Source organism: Typopeltis vanoorti, chromosome 6 (assembly GCF_054136105.1).
Source record: "Typopeltis vanoorti isolate ZY-2024b chromosome 6, IOZ_Tvanoo_1.0, whole genome shotgun sequence".
NCBI lineage: Eukaryota > Metazoa > Arthropoda > Arachnida > Uropygi > Thelyphonidae > Typopeltis > Typopeltis vanoorti.
The window spans coordinates 46,789,218-46,809,962 of record NC_143554.1 but is presented as its reverse complement, the minus strand read 5'-3'; the positions used below and the strand labels follow the sequence as shown (position 1 = coordinate 46,809,962).

The 20,745-nt window shown below is 36.5% G+C and overlaps 1 protein-coding gene across 1 annotated transcript in view; it reads left to right on the top strand.

The window, feature by feature from the left end:
* LOC150105436 (uncharacterized) overlaps nt 1-20,745 on the top strand; it is a 199,337-nt gene that overhangs the window by 139,972 nt on the left and 38,620 nt on the right. Inside the window, exon 12 of the mRNA XM_090393960.1 lies at nt 4,822-5,351. Within this exon, the coding sequence (XP_090250086.1) occupies nt 4,822-5,351 (530 nt within the window). The remainder of the gene's footprint in view (nt 1-4,821; nt 5,352-20,745) is intronic.

Genomic DNA, 20,745 nt, shown 5'->3' with positions numbered 1-20,745 from the left:
TATTTCAATGAAGTATAGCATTAAAAACACTTTCAAATTTTCATCATGTGCTATTTTACTTTTAATTTGAATTGAAGTATAATTGAGTGCTATAAAAAAACTAGTACATATACTTGAAGAAAAATACATGCTGGAAACTATAGATTAATAATGTTTTTATGAAAAAGTGGGGGTGTTGCAAGAATTTTTTTTAAAGGGGGGCATATCTCTTAAAAAAATTGAAAACCTTTGGTATAAATGAACATTACTTTTTTGTTGCAGAATTCTAGTATATGATATAAGCTTGTCATCATGTTTCAGATACATCAGTGTTTTGCTCTTTTGAATAATAGATTGAATTAAACTGAAATACCTTCTAATCATATTTTAATATTCACAAATTTATATCCAGAAATATTTCACCAAATATTTTTGTAGGTTACACATTTCAATAATAATATTCGGTTCTTAAACCGTCGGAAAATCTATGTTTGAAATATGTCTACTTATTTTTATTTGTACACATTAACTAAGTGCCCTCAATATTGTGGTTGGAAGAATGATAGAACATTGCACCCTTTAGTTAGAAAAGACTTTAATTCACTTCTTCATCACAGGTGGAAACTTTATGTGGGCTTTATCAGTTGGAGGTAGTTAGCCAATCTCATACAATGATAGCAAGCTTTTTCCCCAGTATTTTCATCCTGCATACAGACAAATTGACCACTAAACACATTAACAGACAAATTAATTAATTATCATATGATGATACAGTGGCCGTGGCTTCCCTTTACGGAAATGTACAGCCCCCCCCCCCCCCCAAAAAAAAAATAAAAAAATAAAAAATTTATCCTGACTCCGGAACAGGCATAGCTGACGAATCAGGCCTATGGCTGGGTCAGTATTCCTGACTGTAATCCGTGTGTGTGTGTCCACTGGCCAGTTTGCCTGCTTGCGGGATTAAAAACCCCAGATAAACTGGCAGGAAAAAACCCTGCTGTTCACGCCTAAGACTAGCTAAGTTGGCTATGGCTGAGGAAGATCCTTAAGCTCCTCATGTTGTCGATGGAAATTGAACCTAGGACACTCCTTCCCCAGGCATATGGTTGCAAAGCACAAAGCCACTAGGCTAACCATGCAGACAACAGACAAATACTATTAGTTTTTGTCTGTTGTGTGTAGATGAAGAATTAAGATGAAGACCATGGGTTGTGTGATGTAAAGTGAAACCACCAACCTACCCATAGTGAGTCCTTGGGAGTGTAATAACAATTTGAAAGTATTATAGTTCTCCCCCCCCCCCATCACCACTTGTCCAACTGAAATCTGAGTAACCTTAGTCCTACTAATTAAGCTTTTTTTTAGTAAGTAATTAACATTTCATTATCTGAAATCATTGCTTCGTTTAACACTTAAAAAAGAAAAAAAAATCTATAATTATTATAGCAACCTCCATGGAATAAGCAGACTCACTGTGGGAGATCCAGTTAACTAACAATTTTTGTGATTTTGAACCTTAAATTCATTTATTCTCTCAGCATTCACAGTTCAATCAGTGCATGTCATTCACCTAAAAATTTGTCTTAGGAAAAAAAAAAGCAGTTAAAAAATTTCATATGCTTGCATTAGGTAGAGAGTTAAACAGAGCCATAGTTATTTGTTCCGAAATTAATCATGAGCAGAATTATAGGATTGGGAAGGAGGGTATTTGAAAATGCTCTGCAAACCAAATATAACTTTTTTAAAGCCACTTCTGATCTCCAATAAGTGTGGTGTCTCACCTGAGTGATGGCACTCACAAACATGTGGGTTTAAATCCTACCATGCTTATAGTGGGATTTAAACCCACAGCCTATTGTTTGGAGATATGGTAGTCACTCAGCCAACCAAGTCAGTTGTTCTGTTCCCCCCCCCCCCCCAATACTTGTCCAACTGAAATCTGAGTGACCTCTTAGTCCTGCAAGAATTAAATGTTTTATAGTATGGTTGCTTTCTTCTGTTCCTTATATATAGAGTTTGTGTTATATTTCCTGTATGAAATTGTTTACAAAATTTCAATTTAACCCCTCCCCCCAAAAAAAAATAAAATAAAATAAAAACTGAGATTTCATTTTCAAGAGTGCGATGAAGTATGAAACCAGCAAATGTGACCTTTTATATATTTTGTTAACTAGTTAATTGTGCCACTCCTTGTTCTAGAAACAGTTTATCATGGTTCAAGAAAAATAAATTTATTAAATATTTATTTCTGAAGTGGTAAATGAAGAAATAATTGAAAAACTCTACTGCTGAAGCTGGAAATTTCTGAGAGGATCACAGATTAATTAGTTTATTGATCATTACAATTAAGTGTTAAAATGTTACAGTTGAAGATTGTTCCCTCTGAATTAAAACAATTAAAAACATTCAGCAAAATATAAGCTATTGCTCAACCCTGAAGATCATTTCATTTGTTTGTGTTGAACTGTTTGTTATCTGATCTCATTCCTCAGCATTAACAAGGCACTTTCCATGCAGGAAATGAGCCATCAAAAATACCATTTTATCAGATAGTATACAAAATCTTATGTCATATGAAGTGCGGTTCCAAATCTTTTGTTTTTTCTTGTGCACAATCTCTTTTTTTCTGTGAGAACAACCTGTTTGACAAAAATGCAAGAGGCACTTAATGAATTTTAAAAAAAATCATATTCATATCCACTTGACTATGATTTTTCAAGGCATGTGATACCCACCCAGTTCAAACAAATGAAATTTTATGTTGTCTATTAGTGACAAGTATATACCTGGAAGTAGAGTAAATCACTGAGCCAACAGGGTGTCTCAATGTAAAATAAATATTAAGAACAGAAATGTGCACTAGGCATATTTTTTCATGCTTATCAGATTCTGATACTTTCTTGCCTTTTTTTTTTTATCTAATAGTTAAGAATTTGTTTTTTTGATTCCATTTAGGCAGAGAAAAAATCAAGAGGCCTTCAGTGTTTCATCTAGTCTCATGCAGTATAATAAAATATATGGCAATCTGAAAGTCCCAATCTGAATCCAGTGGAATTAAAATTGTGGTCAGAGCTTGCCTGTATGAAGGCAAAAAGAGGAGACATTTCGAACATTGAGTTCTGCTATATGCACGTTATACATGTGTTGAAAACTGTAAATGATTTACTGATAGATTAAAGGTTTATGTGCTGTTCAAGCTGTAACAGTATTTATAGCTAGACTAGGTAGTTTGGAGATAATTTACCATGATCTTATGACCCTGGAGGTTGAAAATGATGCAATCATTTTCAACCATCTAGGTGAGAAAGAGAAGTGGGAGCACAGATGGACAGAAGTTGTTCCTAATGGTCTTTGCAATGGACCTGAAGGGTATCCCATTGTTTGTGTAAGAAACAATTTTCTTCATGCAGCTCTTCTGAAGTCAGATATAGATTTCTTAAGAGTCATTTTGCAAATGATACAGGCTTGAGTACAGGCCTCAGAACTTTATTCCAACATGGATACTTTTATTAATTTGATCAATACAAATAGAGTGGAAACAATCTGAGCATGAAAAATTAGATGTCCTAGAAGTCATCCTACTTGTTTCTTTTGTAATGGTAGAGGACATGAGAGTGGCTGAAGGGAAAATGTTCCACTATACATGAAACTTGTACAAGTTACTGAGAGGATATCATTGATGAGATATCCTCTGAGTAATGAGGTGTTATCAACAGTGGATTTGGAGTGGGAAATGGTCAGGAAGAAGGTCTAGGGTATGGAGTGAATGGAGAAGACTGGTTAATACAATGTCCATAATGTCATTATAATGTTTTCAGCTTAGTCAGTGGAATTGGAGCAAGAGAGGCAGTTGGAGTTGTCAGGAAATCAAGTTTCAAGGATTAAGGGCAGAGAGGTCGCATTAATTTCTAAGTTAGGGGAGTGGTAGAAACGGCAGATGAATGAAACACAGGGATAATCTAACCTTAGGCTAGAGAAGTCAAAAAGAGGAGATTCAAGATTTGGCATCCTTTGCTAAGGAATATAAGACCATCCTTTCCTCCCCTATTTCCAATCATATGTGGACCACCTTTATGGAAGAAGCGATGTGTATATGGGTATACAGTGAATTGTGAACTACTACTGGATGGAATAAATTACATGAGCCAATAATCTATTCTCGTGAGTCACATGAAGGAGAGGGATTCATTACGCAAAAAATAACCACTTGAAAAAACCCACTAAGCTAAAATATTTCCATGGGTAGAATGTAACTGGACAGTTAAGGGTAGACTGTCATTATTCGGAGCCTGCTTGAAAACCAAAAGTCAGATTATGATGTTGTGTGACAAGTTATCAGAAGTTATTTAACATTACCATAAAACAATTGAAGTACTTCTCACAGAGTATGCTCCAGAAATAAATATTTTGTTTACTTGGATACCACTTTAGGAAACTTGAGGGGGGAAACAATGTCAATGTGATTCAAAAGAATAATATTTAACTTGCATAATCTCTAACTGAAGTCATAATTAGTTGAATAAAAATGTTTATCTATATAAATACATAATTGATGAACTTAAGGGAAAGGATGAAATTTAATAAGAAATTTTTGGGTGCGTCTCCTTTAAATAATGGCACACGCAGCAGTTTAAAAATGCCTCTTCGAACCATCACCTATATATTTTTTGTGATAATTCCAGCCATAATCTGGAAACCTAATATACTTTAGTACAGTGAGCTAAGTATAATCATTATTAGTTTAGTGTATAACTTAGAAAAAGTTGATTGGATAGAATTGGGTGGGGGGAATAATTGTGAAATTTAAACATATAATCTTTTTTTTTTTTTTTTTTTTAATAGGATAAGAGGATTAGGTCAACTTGTGCATGCCCAAAATATTAAGACAGTTGGTGATATTAGTGCACTTACACCAAGCAAAATTCATGCTCTTCCTATCAAGTCACCAAAAGTTCAGACAGTTAAGAAAATATTACAGGATTATTTTCAAAAGCAACAAGAAAATAGAGTTGGAGAAGGTTTTGATGATTTACCTTTAAATAAAACAAACACCTCTATTCATGACTGTAGTTATACTAAAGAGACAAGGGATAGTAATGGAATATTTTCTCAGGATACAGAATTCACTTCACAAGCAGAGCAACAAACTGGAAACATGATTAGCAAAGAAAATGGTATTGTATCACTGTCTGATTCATTACATGATGAAAGTCCTTTTGAAGAAATCCATGTACAGTCAGATAGCAATGAAGAAAATGATGGTTATCAAATTATGAATGTCATATCTGAAGTACCAATCAGTAAATGTGATGAAAATAACTGCTTTCCCCATTCTACCGATGATCCTTTGGTTTTGACAAGTACTGATGATGGTAAGTCACTTCAAATAAGCAAATTAGAAATTTAAGTTCATAAAATATATATTTTTACATGTAGTTGCTACCTACTTGGTTCTAGTGGTGCTGGTAAATATCATTCTTGTAACGATAAATGAATTTTTATTGGTCACTCTCATGTCATCCCCCACACACACGCACACCCTGTGTATTTTATTACTTTATTTATTTTTTTCTCACAAAAATGATTCAAGTTTAGGGATTATGTAAATCATAGAAAAAGATACTTTGAAATGGCTACAGTGGATTAGGTAAGAAGAACATTACCAACTTACCAGAAAGAAATTCCAGTATAGATTTTTGAAGGGAAGGGAGTCAAGTAGACAAAGGTTAGGCATGAAGGGGAGAGGAAGGGAAATTTTAATAAATTAGGGTACAGTTTGTGATTGTCTGGTAAGGAAAACTACATTCTTTCACTTGGTAGCATCATCAGACCTGGGGATAAATGAAAGAGATAGTTGGAAATCACATATTTCCTATTACTTTGTGCCCCCCCCCCCCCAAAAAAAAAAACAGGAGGAGGATGGAAGAGGACAGTACAAAAGGAGGAGTACAAAATTTTTTCCCTCCTAGAGGGTTTGGATGGGATATGGCATTCTGTTAGATAGAATGAAAACTCATTGTCAGTGTTCTAAATAGAAAATAAAATAGTAGCATCTGTTTATTGATGGTCGTTTTTTTCTTCACTGCCAAGCACTCCATAAAAAATTTGTAGTCAGGGTGTTTATTTAGGCCTATTATTGTGACATTTCAGTATCTAGGGTCAATGTAACTAACAGTTTTAATCTGATCAAACAATCATACTCATGAGTATCACTTATGTGAATACATATCTGATGCTCATGAGAAAAAAATACTTATAGCCACAAGTATGTAGTAATTGAACAATTACATATGAGTTTTAAACACATGCATTAGCTCTCCGTACAATTGTTATTTCTATTCTAGTTGCAATTTCTAATTACTATGCTGATAAATATTTTCTGAGCAAACTGTATTCTTATATAAAATTAAATAAATCTGAAATCAGAAGTAGTATATCAGTGGAGCTCATCTTTGCTCTTTATTGCAAATTGCTGGTCTGGTTTTCTGAGTGGTTCGTGTATCCACTTTCCAACCAACAGGTTGTAGATTTGAATCCCATTGTTGAGCATGGATGCCTGTAATTATCTTTAGGTGGGAGATGGATTTCATCATCCAGTGTGAGACACCACCTCCAGGGAGGCCTGAAATGGCTTGAAAAAGTTCCATGTTTGGGCTCTAGGGCAGAATTTCTGGACTATGTAAAAAATACAAAAAAAATTCTGAAAATTAATAAAATATAATAGTAATAATAAAAATCCATAGCTTACTGACAGATATGTATGAGGCATATCTAGAAAGTAAGGTGCATTCGTAATTTACTGCCAAATAAGATATGGGAGAGGGATTGCAAATCTGTGGTAGCATACTGTGACTAATTAGCTAGCTGATTAGCCATTTTACTTTCCTTCCGTTATCATTTGTTGTCTTCTATGAATAATTTATAATAAGCATTGTGATAAAAAATCCCACTAATTGCAAGGTTTGTGGTGCAATAGTTTTTTTTTTTTTTTTTTTGTAGAAAACAATAGTGCTATAGAAAATCACCAATGACTGTATAAAGTTTACAACAAATTTCTGCAGCAATATTGTTTTCCACCAACTTAAAATCATATCATGCCACAAACCTTGCAACTGGCAGAATTTTTTATCACACACTCATTATAAATTAATTGTAGAAGACAACAAACAATAAGTTTAATAAGGAACAGTAAAGAATGAAAATAAAATGGTCAACAGCTAGCTAATAAGCCACTCTATGCTACTATGCATACCAGATCTCTTTCTCACACATCTTATTTGGCAGTAAATTCTAAACGGACCTTATTTTCTGGACACATCTCATTCTGTAAGTTTACAACCTTTTTTCAAGTGGGAATTGCATTAAAAAAATTAGTGCATCATCTTTAAAATCTTAGTTTAAAAAATTGTTACATGCATTCATAAATATTCCATTCATAATATCTATATTTGTAATTTGGTAATAGCAACTGGTTTCTTTTTATTGTGATATTTCAATGTATTTTAAATTTTTTGTTTGTACAGTTTGTGTACAGATGGCCTCCAGATCTTTTTCCACATGAAGTCTGCTGTGCCCTTCCCCCACATATCCAGAAAAATTTAAATACTACTTGTGGTAATATAGGTGGATTTGGTTTGCTTTTCACAAACCCCATCCCATGCCCAAAAATTTTGATTTACTGTATATAAAAATATATATATATATTTCATTTGATAAGCATGCTTCGCATATAGCAAAATCAAAACAAGAACGTATTTTCTTATTGCAGGGTCATCTCAGTAATGGTACTGTCCATTTCATTCTTTCTCTTTGCTTTTTTCTCCTATGTTTTTGCTGTTTCTCCTGAGTCTTTTATGCTATCCTGTCTTCCAGGCTATCATCAAAGGGAACCAACACCCTGCTGCCATGTTTGCCGTGTGGTGCATCCTTTGGACATCTGGAAAGAGAAGGATGGGGGAGATCCTGGTAGTCTTGCACTATTATGGCATATGCTTTGGCAAGACAGGTGATCCTGGATGGCCTAACCAGGATCAATCAGTGGGCTTGCCTGCAAGGGTCAGTGGTGTTGCAGTAAGTCAAAGTCTCCTGCCCTATGGTTCATGGTCAGGCCCAAGACTTGCTGTGGTGCCTGTATGGGGTAGCCCTGGAATTCCTCTCCTGAGTGCAATCATTGCTTGCCAGTGAGTGGTTGTCCATGTGTAGCTCCATGGGGGTGGGTGCCTCTGGTGCCAAACAAAAAAAAAATCCTTTGAACATGAATTTTTTTAGCCTCAAATTTCTCAGGACCCTCAAGTCTCCCCACTTCCCCCAAGTATGGATACTTTAGATACATCCCTTGATTACAGAAGTAAAAAAACAAGACATCACAACAGTATAAATGTACTAATTTTTCTCATCTATCAATAGGTAAAAAGCCAAAATGTCACCCTTCTTTATTCAAATTTATTTCAAGGATATTTTCAAATATCAAGTCGGCAGTGTAACTCCAGTGTATCATCAATGGGTGAAATATCAATTACAGTAACACCTCATAAAACCTTCAGTTGTAGAGAAGTGATATCAGAGTGGAATCCTCTTGATCCAGATGAGGGAATATGTTCAGAGCATAAAGATCAGAGACTGACTGGTATGAAACACATCTTGATATGTAGTGATGGTTACCTGAGTTTGACCAGGAACATCATCCTTACTTTTGATACATCTAAATCTCCAAAATCTGTAGAAGCAGGATATCTTAATTGTCCTGTTAGGCTGTACATCCTTAATCTACTGAGATGGTTTAAATGTCAGAAATACGGGTATGCCTAAAACTGCTGGTCACAGCACTCTACAAAAAAAGCTAAATGTGTTAACTTTCATGGAAATCATCCTGCATACTCCCATGTGTCAAAGGTGGAAGGATGAAAAAGAAATGCAAAAGATAACACACAAATATATATCATACCAGAATGCAGAGAAGCAACTAGCCACCATTGGCACACCTGAAATCTTATGCTGGAAAGGTCACAGTTAAGAAAATATCAATAGCAACTCAAACCTGTAAATCTATTGAACCTGAACTTTATGATTTTCAGTGCTTCTCTTTGGAGCACATCAGTTGTACCACCTACAGTCTCATTCTTGAAACAACTCCAAAAATGATCCCATTTTATGAGAACCCACTTGCCCAGAAAATTTGTGGCAAGGATCTCACCTAAAGATAAAGCACCAGATATCCCCATAGAAAAAATGGATGTTTCTCTATCCACTGAAAGTTAACTGAACTCACAAGATAATCCTGACACATCAGATGATGCATAAACTTTTGCCAAAAGAAGAGATGAACACTGGTTGTTCATGCTTCCCTAAATAAATAGATAAATGTAAACCTGATAAAGGATAAGTCCTCAACATCTCAGAAATCAGAGAAGCCTACAAAGCCAAAAGAATAGGAAAATTTCTACAGCAGAACTGTTGTAGGTTTTTGCCATAATATTGATGATATTAAGGTTCTGCTGCAGAAAGAAACATTTAAAATCCAGTGAGGATCCAACCTTGAAGCAATTTACTGTTGTTTGTAAAGACAGAACGGAAGAACGGAGGCTTATGGTGGAGGAGCTATCCTAGTATCACACTCCTTTCAAACATGTACAGCTTAATACTGCTCTGGAAACAGTAGCAATTTGCATATCTGTGGAGTTCCTTATTACAGCATGTTCCATTTATTTACCACCAGGTTGTGAGTTAAATGATATTGACCTTGATAATCTTATATTTTAACTGCCTCAGCCTATACTTCTCATGGACAACTTTAATGGACACAACACTCTTTGGGATAGTGCCAACATGAATGAATGAGGTTGTATCATTGAGTGAATGATTGATAATCATAATCTCTTCCTTCTTAATAATAGTTGATAACTCTTTCCATATGCCTAACTGCCTCTATTCTGCAATAGATCTTCGATCTGCTCCCCTGCCATCTTTCCATTGCTTATTTAGGATGGTGAAGAGAGCATCTATTGAAACAATCATTTTCCTGTTATTTTCATTATGTCTTCACTGAAACCACCTTCTCCTACACAGATTCTCATGTGGAATATAGACCAGGCTGACTGACTGCAATGCATTTTCCTATCTAGTGAAATATAATAGTGAAGCAGTCAACCAAACACCTATCAACATAGCAGTGAAGTATGTAATAGATGTATTTTCCATACAGCAACCACAACAATTCCAAAAAACATCATCCTGATTTCCACACTTTCCAAAGCATTGGTGAAACCCAGAGTGCCAAGCAGTGTCTCACCCTAGCAGGTATATTTCATAGATACCTTACCACAATAAAGATAATAGCATTTAAATGTGCTTAGGACATCAGACATGTCTATGATATCTCACGTCAGAGTCAAAAACAATCCTGGATCTAACTGATGTCATCAGTAATCAAACAACCAGTGCGAAAATTGTAAGAATAAAATCGGGAAGACGAATGGCAAATACAGAACACACTGCTTGTCTACCATGGAACATAATGGATCTATTATTGCTGATCCAAAATTAATTTCACTTTGGGAGAAAACTTTGCCAGAATCTCAGCAACAGTTTCATATCCTGTTTTTTAATAGTGAAAGAGCAACAAGAGAAACAGTGGATAAGGGCCTGATTACATCCATTATTAGATTATAAAACACCTCCCATCATCTTCTGTGGAGCTACTTCTCTTACTAAACAACAGAATATTTACATTTGAAGAGTTTCTGGACTCTTGGAATAAGTCAGTTGTCATTGCTATTCCAAAACCTGACAAGGATTCAGCACAGACCAACAACATCCAATGGCTCTAATTGTTTTTTTTGTAAGATCTTGGGAAAAAATTTTAAATGCAAGGCTTCTTTGGCTTTTGTTAGACACTAATAAACCTTGGACATTCTGATCTGTTTAGAAACACGTATAAGACAGGCTTTCCTGAAATGAGAACATGTGGGTTCATTGTTCTTCGACATGAAATGAGTTTATGACAGTCTAGAGATATGGCATATTATAAAAGACTTGTTTAATCTTGGTCTGAGGGGACACCTTCCTGTTTTTATTAAAAACTTTCTATCCAGTCGAGTCTTTCAAATCTGAGTCGGAAGCACATTATCTCGACCATATCATTGAGAAGAGAGTTCCTCAACGCTCTGTGTCAAATGTGGCCTCTTTGTTATTAAAGTGGTGAACTCAATTTCTGAATAGCTTCCTCCTGCCATAAGCAATTGTATGATTTTATGTTAATGACTTCAGTTTACTGTCACTTCTGCAATATGAGGGTCATTGAAGGACAACTTCAAAAAGCAACTGATTGTGTCTTTTCATGGGGTTCAGGTTTTCTGCACAAAAACTGTATACTTCTGCCTGAAACATACTCTTCACCCTGATCCTGCTTTTAGAATGGGACAAACTATTATATTACAAGTGTTCTGCATTTTATCCTCTACAGGTGCTAAATTGATGTTCCTTGCTCTGCATTTATTGCACACTTGCACATTTAAAGCTTGATTATGGATCTCAAGTTTACTTTTCTGCAAGGATTGGATTTTTTATTTTTATTTTTTTATTTTTTTTATGGTACAAAGACATCAAAGGTTCATACTGCACCCTGAACCAGAATTCAAACCTGCAGCCTCTTGACTTTAGAGCAGATATGCTAACCACTTGGCCAACCAGGCTGGCTGTTCTGCAAGGAAGAGCATGTTCCAGTGGTTAGACCCTATCCATCATCAAGGTATCCAAATAGCTACTGGTTCTTTTTTTGCACATCATTAATTCAAAGTCTTTATGTTGAATCAAATGAACTCCCTTTTCAGGAAATTTTTTTTATTCTAGAATTCATTAACCCAGTTATATGCAAAATAAAATTTTTATGCTTTCTTCTAGTATATATATAAATCTACTTCATCATCATCATCATCAAATTCCTGCCATGTACCGTCAAGGGGTGTACAGGATATGACAGCACTACATGAAAAAATTACATCATTACTAACTTCCTATCTACAATTTTCCTCCAAATCAGTCTGTTACTTGTCAAGACTCCAACATTATCAGATCTTATATTTCTATCGTCTAAGACACTTTGTACCATATCAATCCACCTATATTTTGGTCTTCCTCTGGGTCGTTTTCCTGCCAACCTGGCAGAGAACACTTGTTTTGCTAATCTTTCCTCTCCCATTCTATTTAAGTGACCATACCACCTGAGATTAGCTCTGCTAACGCATTCCTGGATGCTGACAATGTCAAGTTCTTTCCTAATATCCTCATTTTTAATATGATATTGCCATTGATGCCATCTGTTCACGCCTCTAATCTTTCTCAGAACTCTCATATCTGCAGTCTCTAGTCTTTGGTCAAGTGTTTTACTTCTGAACCAGCTCTCAGATCCATAAGTTAAAACTGGTTTGAACAGTCTTGTATACAGCTAATTTAGTGTTCCAACTAATTTCTCTCTTATTCCATATGAATTTATTCATTTGACTTCCCACCATACCAGCTTTGCTGATTCTGTTGTCTATTTCTATATTTAATTTACCATCTTCAGTAAAAATCGAGCCTAAGTAGCTAAAATGTTTTACTCGTTCCACAGGTTCTCCATTCACAACACAGTTGACATTTAAATGATTCTGCCTATTTTCATTGTCTTTGTCTTTTTATTGCTGACCTTCATAGCATATCTATTACAACAGTTATTCAATTTAGTCAGGGAATCATGCAGACTTGTAGCGGATTTATTTAGAAGTATAACATCATCCGCATAAAGCATAGAGCTGACATTAACATCTCCAATTTTGATATCAGGTTTAATACCACTTTCCTTCATAATGTGATCCATATAGATAATGAATAACAGAGGGGATAATGTACATCCTTGTCTCACACCAGATTTAACATTAAACCATCTTCCTGTACTTCCTTCAATTCTAACTGTTGAATTACAACTCAAATAAAGACTAAGTATTGCTTGATATAATGCCCCATTGACACCATATAACCGCAGCGTATTGAATAGCCTCTCTCTTGGCACCTTGTCATATGCCTTTTCCAAATCGACAAAACTTGAATACAGATCTTTGTTATATTCCCATGCTTTCCCGACTATTTGTCGTAAAGTGAAGATCTGATCCTGACAGCCTCTATTTGGCCTGAATCCAGCTTGTTTTCTTCACCAAGTTTTTCTTCCACAATTCTTCTCAACCATTTCTCAAGTATACTTGCATAGTTCTTGCCAGGAACACTCAGTAGGGAAATACCTCTGTAATTCTCACATTCAGTTTTATTTCCCTTTTTATATATGGGTACTATGAGAGCTCTACTCCAATCATCGGGAATTCGTCCCTCTGTCCAGGCTTTCTGAACTATGCAGTGCAGCCACTGTAAGACTCTTATACCACCATACTTCAGCATTTTTGGTCGAATATCATCTACTCCTGCTGACTTTCCACATTTCAAGCCTTTGATGGCTTTTTCTACTTCAACTGCATGCCTGGTCAGTGTTTTTTATCACTGTGCTGTCATCACTGCTTGTTTCATTTAGCAGTTTTTCAAAGTAATTACTCCATACTTCAAGGATATCTTTTTCTCCTGTTTTCATGTCACCTTTATCATCTCTAACTCCTTTTACAGCACTCTTTCCTCCATTCCTAAGCTTCTTCAACAACCTCCAGAATATTTTGCCACCTTCTTGATATTTACTTTCTATATTCCTGCCAAAGTCCTCCCATGACTTTTGTTTAGCTAGTTTTACACACTGTTTAGCTTTCTTACATTAGTCTGTGTATTCTGTAAGAGTAAAAGCTGACTTATTTGCCAGGAACTTTTGATATGCTTTCTTCTTTTCCTTCACTGCCTCTTTAACTTCCTGTGTTTCTTTAACTTCCTGTGTTCACCAGGGAGTTCTGATTTTTTTATCCTTGCACACAACCTCACCACATGCCTCTCTGGCAGAATCAATCAATGTTTTTGAAGAAAACATTGATTGATTCTACCAGAGAGGCATGCCATTCTGCCACTGAATCTCCAAGGTTTGATTCCTGTTCTCAAACTCTTTCATTTTCTTTTCAATAATCTTTCTGTATTTTAGTCTACAGTTCACATCTGAGAGCTGCTCAACTTTTATTTGCTTTAAAACTTTCTTACATGTTATTCTTTTCAATATGAAATTCAATTTTATCCTGCTCAAGACTAAATAGTGATCACTTCCAATTTCAAATCCTCTGTAAACTCTGGTGTCCTGCACCAGGGAGAAAACATCACTATCAACAATAACATAGTCAATGAGACTTTTCTTATTCCTAGCCTCTTCTCTCCATGTGAATTTGTGCACATTTTTATGTTGGAACATGGTGTTAGTAATAACCAGTCCATGTCCTGAGCAGAAATCCAACAGATATTTGCCATTATTATTAGCTTTGCTCTTTTCTCCAAATTTTCCCAAAATATTTTTGTATGTCTCACAATCATTTCCTACTCTGCTATTTAGATCCCCAACAAGGACCAACTTTTCCTTTTTCATTGTGTCAGTTGCTTTTTCTAAAGCGTCAAAAAATTCCTCCACTTCTACCTTAGTAGAACCTTCTGTGGGACCATAGGCACAAATAAGTCTCATTGTCCAGTTCCCCATTCTCATATTTGCCCACATTACTCTACTTGAGACTGACTGCCATTCAAGAAGATTAGCCTCGTATTTTGTGTTGAATACTATGGCTACTCCTTCTTTTCCTTGATTGTCGTTGCCTGAATATAACATTTTGTATTTATTGCTCAGAAAGATCTCACCAGTTTTTGTCTTTTTTGTTTCAGTCACCCCTATTATGTCGATCTGGTACTTATCTAATTCCTAAGCTAGCTCCATTTCTTTGCCATTCAGGCTTCTTATGTTGATAGTACTGATCTTTAACTCTGGTGATGTAGAGTTTGGGTTTGTTTTCAGATTCGTTCCAGTAGCTGACTTTTCGCTGTTCGCCCTGGTTCCCTGGCGAAAACAATGGGGGCCTTGTTTAACCAGGCGACGCCCTAGCCGGCATGAAATTTTGTCATGTTGTACCATCGTTTTTTTTTATTTTGGTTTAACCAATAAGAATATAATTTGGTCGGCTAAATCCCAAATTGCCAGCCCATTCTCGTTCGTTCAGTATCAAAGTAGATACCCAACAATGTGCACCACGAGAAGGTGAGGATTGGACATTAGGTCAGAAGCCCTGGTCGGTTTTCCACATTCCTTTAAAGGCTATGTGGAGGTCTCCTCACAGTTATACAGCTTTGACCCCTACTTCAATGCATTGCAATTGCTAACTCTTTGGTTTAGCAATTGCAGTGCTCTTTTAAAATTAAATTAAAACGTCACCATCCTTCTGTATAGAAATATGCATGGGTATCAAGTGATACCCATGCATAACAGCTAAAACGATCGAAACCAACCAGAGCATCTGATCCAGTGTCATATGACCTTCATGTGGTGTACCCAGTAGCTAGACAAAGGCGTCAACTTTCAATACAGGATACGAAGTAGATGCCATCACATGTTTGTGGCATTATTAAAGCTATCACCATTTTCATTGGAAAATCAGGAAATAAGTAAATTGAAGATAGTCGCTATTGGCATAAGAAAACCACCTGCCAGAGAATTATGGATGTGATGATGACATTTGGTGATGATAGGGAAAGAATTGGCATAGCTGATGTGAACATGTCTGCCTCATAATTGGACATTAGGTCTGGAATTGAATTTTTATGATTTCATGCTTGCCAAGTTCTTTATTAAAATAAAGTATTTTATGCAATGCTGTTGTTTTGCATGCTTTATGTTTTGGTTCCTGCTGCTCCTCTCCATTCTGTTGTCAGTGTATGATTTCCTGCATTTACTTTGTTCTGTTTCCAGCATTTCTGTCAGTCTTTGTACAATTTCCCACTATTTTCTTTAATCTCGGATACAGTTTTCTCCCTTTCTTTTCTCTTTTTTTTTTTTTTTTTTTAATTTTCTAATTTTAATACGAAACACAAATAAGTTTTATGCAGTGCTCTACAGGATTACACCCAATAGCTGTATTTTCTGATATCACATCTCTTCTCATAATCATCAATTTCCTAATATATACCCCTCAAGGGATGTTCAGGTTACTATGACAGTACTACATAATTAAGTTTACATTATTATTAATCATCAATCGACAATTTTCATCCGAATCAATCAATTACTTGTCAGTACTCCAACATTGTTATATCTAACATTTCATGCTTCTAAGACACTTCTGACCGAGTCAATCCACCTAGACCTTGGTCTTCATTTGGGTCTCTTCCTGCCATGCTGGTATCAAACACCCATGTTGCTAATCTTTCTTCATCCATTCTATTTAAGTGGCACCTTAGATTAGATCTGATGAAATATTCTTCAATGCTAATAATGTCAAATTCCTTTCTAATATCTTCATTTTTAATATGATTTGCCATTGATGCCATCGGTTCACTCTCCTAATTTTTCCCAGAACCTGTGGTCTCTAGTCTTTGATCAGTGCTTTATTTCTAACCCAACTCTCAGACCCATAACTTAAAAATGGTTTCAACACCATCTTGTATACTGCTAGTTTGGTGTTTTGGCTAACTCCTCTCCATTCCATATAAATTTGTTTAGCTGGCTACTCACCATAACAGTTTTGCTCATGTTGTCTATTTCCAGATTTAACTTGCCATCTTCACTACAAACTGTGCCTAAATAGCTGAAATATTTTACTTGTTCTATGAGATCTCCATTCAGATTGCAGTCGAAGTTTTCTATGCTCCTGCCTATTTTCATAGTTTTGATCTTTTTATTGCTGATTTTCATGCCAAATTTTGATACAGCTGTTATTCAATTTAGTTAGTGAATCCTGGAGGAGAGACTTGCACTAGATGTGTTTAGGAGTACATCATCATCTGCATGAAGCAAAGATCTAAGTTTGATATCTCCAGTTCTAATATCAGGTTTCATGCCACTGTCTTTCATAATGTGAACCATATAGATGACAAAAAAGAGTGGAGATTATGTGCATCCTTGTCTTATCCCTGATTTTACATGAAACCATCTTCCTGTATTTCCATCAATTCTAACTGCTGACTTACAATTTAAATATAGACTGTATTGCTGTATAATGTTCCATTCTTCCCATGTAATTGTAGTGTTTTGAAATTCCTTCATCTAGACATCTTGTCATATGCTTTTTCCAGATCTACAACACTTTCTCGTGTAAAGGCTTAGATGTTTGTTTGCGCTCTTTTTACTAAGTAATTTAAGGAAATTACAACGTCACTAGGATATACATTAAAATAAATTTTAATATACTTCAATATTTCGGCAACGTCACGTTGCCATTTTCAAGAAACTTAAGAACAAGACACGTGCACGCAGACCCAACAAAACAGTAAATGAGGAAGAAGCAGGAAGTTATTATTTCTCCTAAAGTCCTGATGGTGCCCCCTAGCAGGTGATTGGGCTGAAGGTCTTCTGATGTAGGTTTCCCAAATTTAAGGCTGTCTCATGCAGCCAAATTTGTTGAGGTTTGGATTGTTTCTTAGGACTGAAGCTGATTCCATGAAAAGCCTTTTATACTTGTATTTACTACTGTGTACTATCATGGCTTTCTTCCACCGTATTCTATGGCAGGTATCCAGCGCATGGTCAGCAAGACCAGAGTGGTTGTACTGGTGAAACCAGATGTAGTCCTTGTGTTCTGAAATTCTGATATTGGCTGTCCTGCCTGTTTCATCAAAGTAGGACAGCTTACAGCTGCAAGGGACTTGGTGTATACCGGGTAGGTCTAGGGGGGGGGGGGTTCTTTAGTAGACCGGATAAGGGGTGCCAATTTTTTATATGGTCTGTAACAAGAAGTTGTCATGTTTTTTTAGGATTTTTGTAATTTTTTCCGAGGTGTCTCGGATATAGAGTATGGTGATGGATTTAGAGTAATCCTTGTTGTGGGAGGGGGTTGTGGTTTACTGGTTTCAATATTTTGGGGGGGGGGAGGTAGCCATTGGCTGAGAAAGTGTTGAGAATGTGGTTTAGTTCTGTGGTTAGGCATTGTCATTTGAACAGATAAGTTTGGCCCTGTTGTGTAGTGTCTTAACGACTCCATATTGTTGCGAGGAGGGGTGGTGGGATTGTTGGTGAATGTATCTGTCTGTATGAGTGGGTTTTCTAGAATGAGAAAACCAAGGCTCCATCAGGCTGGCGGGTGACTAGCGTGTCTAAGAAAGGAAGGCAGTTGTTTTTTTCTTCTTCAATTGTGAATTTGATTCTGGGGTGTTGGTTGTTTATGTGTGTTAGGAAGGAGAGGAGTGCATCGGAGCCATGTGGCCAAATAGCAAACACATCATCAATATAGCGAAACCAATTGGTTGGTTTTTGTGGGGCAGAGTTTAAGGCTTTCTCTTCAAAAGTCTCCATATAAAAGTTGGCCAAGGGTGTGGAGAGTGGAGAACCCACTTTGGCTGCATGAGACTGTCTCAAATTTGGGAAACCTACATCAGAAGACCTTCAGCCCAATCACCCAAGAATACGAACATTGCCCGCTAGGGGGCAATGTTCGTATTCTTGGAAATACGAACATTGCCCCCTATTTCTCCTAAAGTCCTGATGGACTTTAGGAGAAATAATAGCTTCCTGCTTCTTCCTCATTTACTATTTTGTTGTGCCTGCGTACACCTGTCTTGTTCTTAAGTTTCTTGAAAATGGCAACGCGACGTTGCCGAAATATTGAAGTATATTAAAATTTATTTTAATGTATATCCTAGTGACGTTGTAATTTCCTTAAATTACTTAGTAAAAAATGCATAACCAACGTCTAAGCCTTTCCACGAGAATTAATCCACGGAGATGATATCGCACGTAAAGCACGTAATTATGGTAAAATGAAGTTAAAGCTATCAAGGCAAGTGAATCATCTCGCCTTCCTAAAACGCTGCCGGGATAACCAGGTAATTCCTAACTGTGTGAAATTCAAGCACCGTTTCTCTTCACAAAAGGCGCTTCGTATTTATAAGCATGCCAGCCAATCCTTCCTCAGAGAACAAATTGCCATAACTCGCCGTTTCCTGAATGATGCTAATTTAGCTATACAGGCACTCGAAGATGACCTTTCAAGAAAATTAAGCCACGAAATTTCGTCTATTTTATACGACATCTCGTGCACTGCACACTTCTTTTTTAAATTTGAAAATTTAAAAAAGAACTCGATCTCAAAACCACAACTTCCTACTGAAACGGTAGTCATCCTTTCGTCAATTAGTGTAAAACCCGAAGCACTCGACACCCTCGCACGTGGCCACAACTTTGCCATTGCGCCCAGAAGAATACCTGCTGAAGATATTATGATAAGAATTGAACGCAGCATACGACACCTTCCAAACCACATCGCCAACGATATTAGACTGGATGTAGCTTGTGTTCTGACCAAAGCTAAACCACGAAAAGCCAACATGCCCAGCAAAGAAATTAAATCTCTACTGGAATTAAAGAAAAACAAGAAAATAATAATCACCAAAGCTGATAAAGGGAACGCCACAGTATTGCTTAACCAAAAGGCAAGTAAGCTGAAAGCTTTATTGTTAGATCGGGCTACTTACCTCACTATCGACTACAATCCCACCAACTCACAAATTAGAAAACTCCACGGGCTTCTTAAGAAGGTCACTTCTTGGCCTGTGGAAATCACTAACAAATTAAAACCATTTAACTCCATACCCCCTATGTTTATGGATTCCCAAAAATACATTAGGAAAATGTGCCATTACGTCCCATAGTGGATGGCATTGATTCCCCCCACATACAAACTAGCTAAACATTTGGCAAAAGCTCTCTTACACTATACTGGCAACACACCTTCACACATATAAAACTCAGCCCACTTCAAAGCCAGCATAGAAAACCTTACACTCAAACACACTGACATAATGGTCAGTTTTGATGTCTCCTCCTTATTCACGAATGTCCCACTCAAAGAATCCTTAGAGTTAATCCAAGCTAAATTTCCTCCTGATATCACAGCCCTTTTTCAGTTCACAATGAACTCGGGCTATTTTGTTTGGCAAGGAAAATTCTACAAACAAATAGAGGGGACAGCCATGGGTTCTCCACTTTCCCTACCCTTGGCCAACTTTTATATGGAGACTTTTGAAGAGAAAGCCTTAAACTCTGCCCCACAAAAACCAACCATTTGTCTTCGCTATGTTGATGACGTGTTTGCTATTTGGCCATATGGCTCCGATGTACTCCTCTCCTTCCTAACACATATAAACAACCAACACCCCAGAATCAAATTCACCTTGGAAGAAGAAAAAGACAACTGCCTTCCTTTCTTAGACACACTAGTCACCCGCCAGCCTGATGGAACCTTGGTTTTCTCAGTCTAGAAAACCCACCCATACAGGCAGATATATTCACAAACAATCCCAACACCTCGCCCCTCCTTGCAACAATATGGAGTCATTAAGACACTACACAACAGGGCTAAACTTATCTGTTCAAATGACAATGTCCTAACTACAGAACTAAATCACATTCTCAACACTTTCTCAGCCAATGGCAACCCCTCCCAAAAAAATCCAAAAAATATTGAAACCAGTAAACCACAAACTTCTCCCACAACAAGAATTATTCTAAATCCATCACCATACCCTATATCCGAGGCACCTTGGAAAAAATTACAAAAATCCTAAAAAAACATAACTTCTTGTTACAGACCATATAAAAAATTGGCATCCCTTATCCGCTCTACT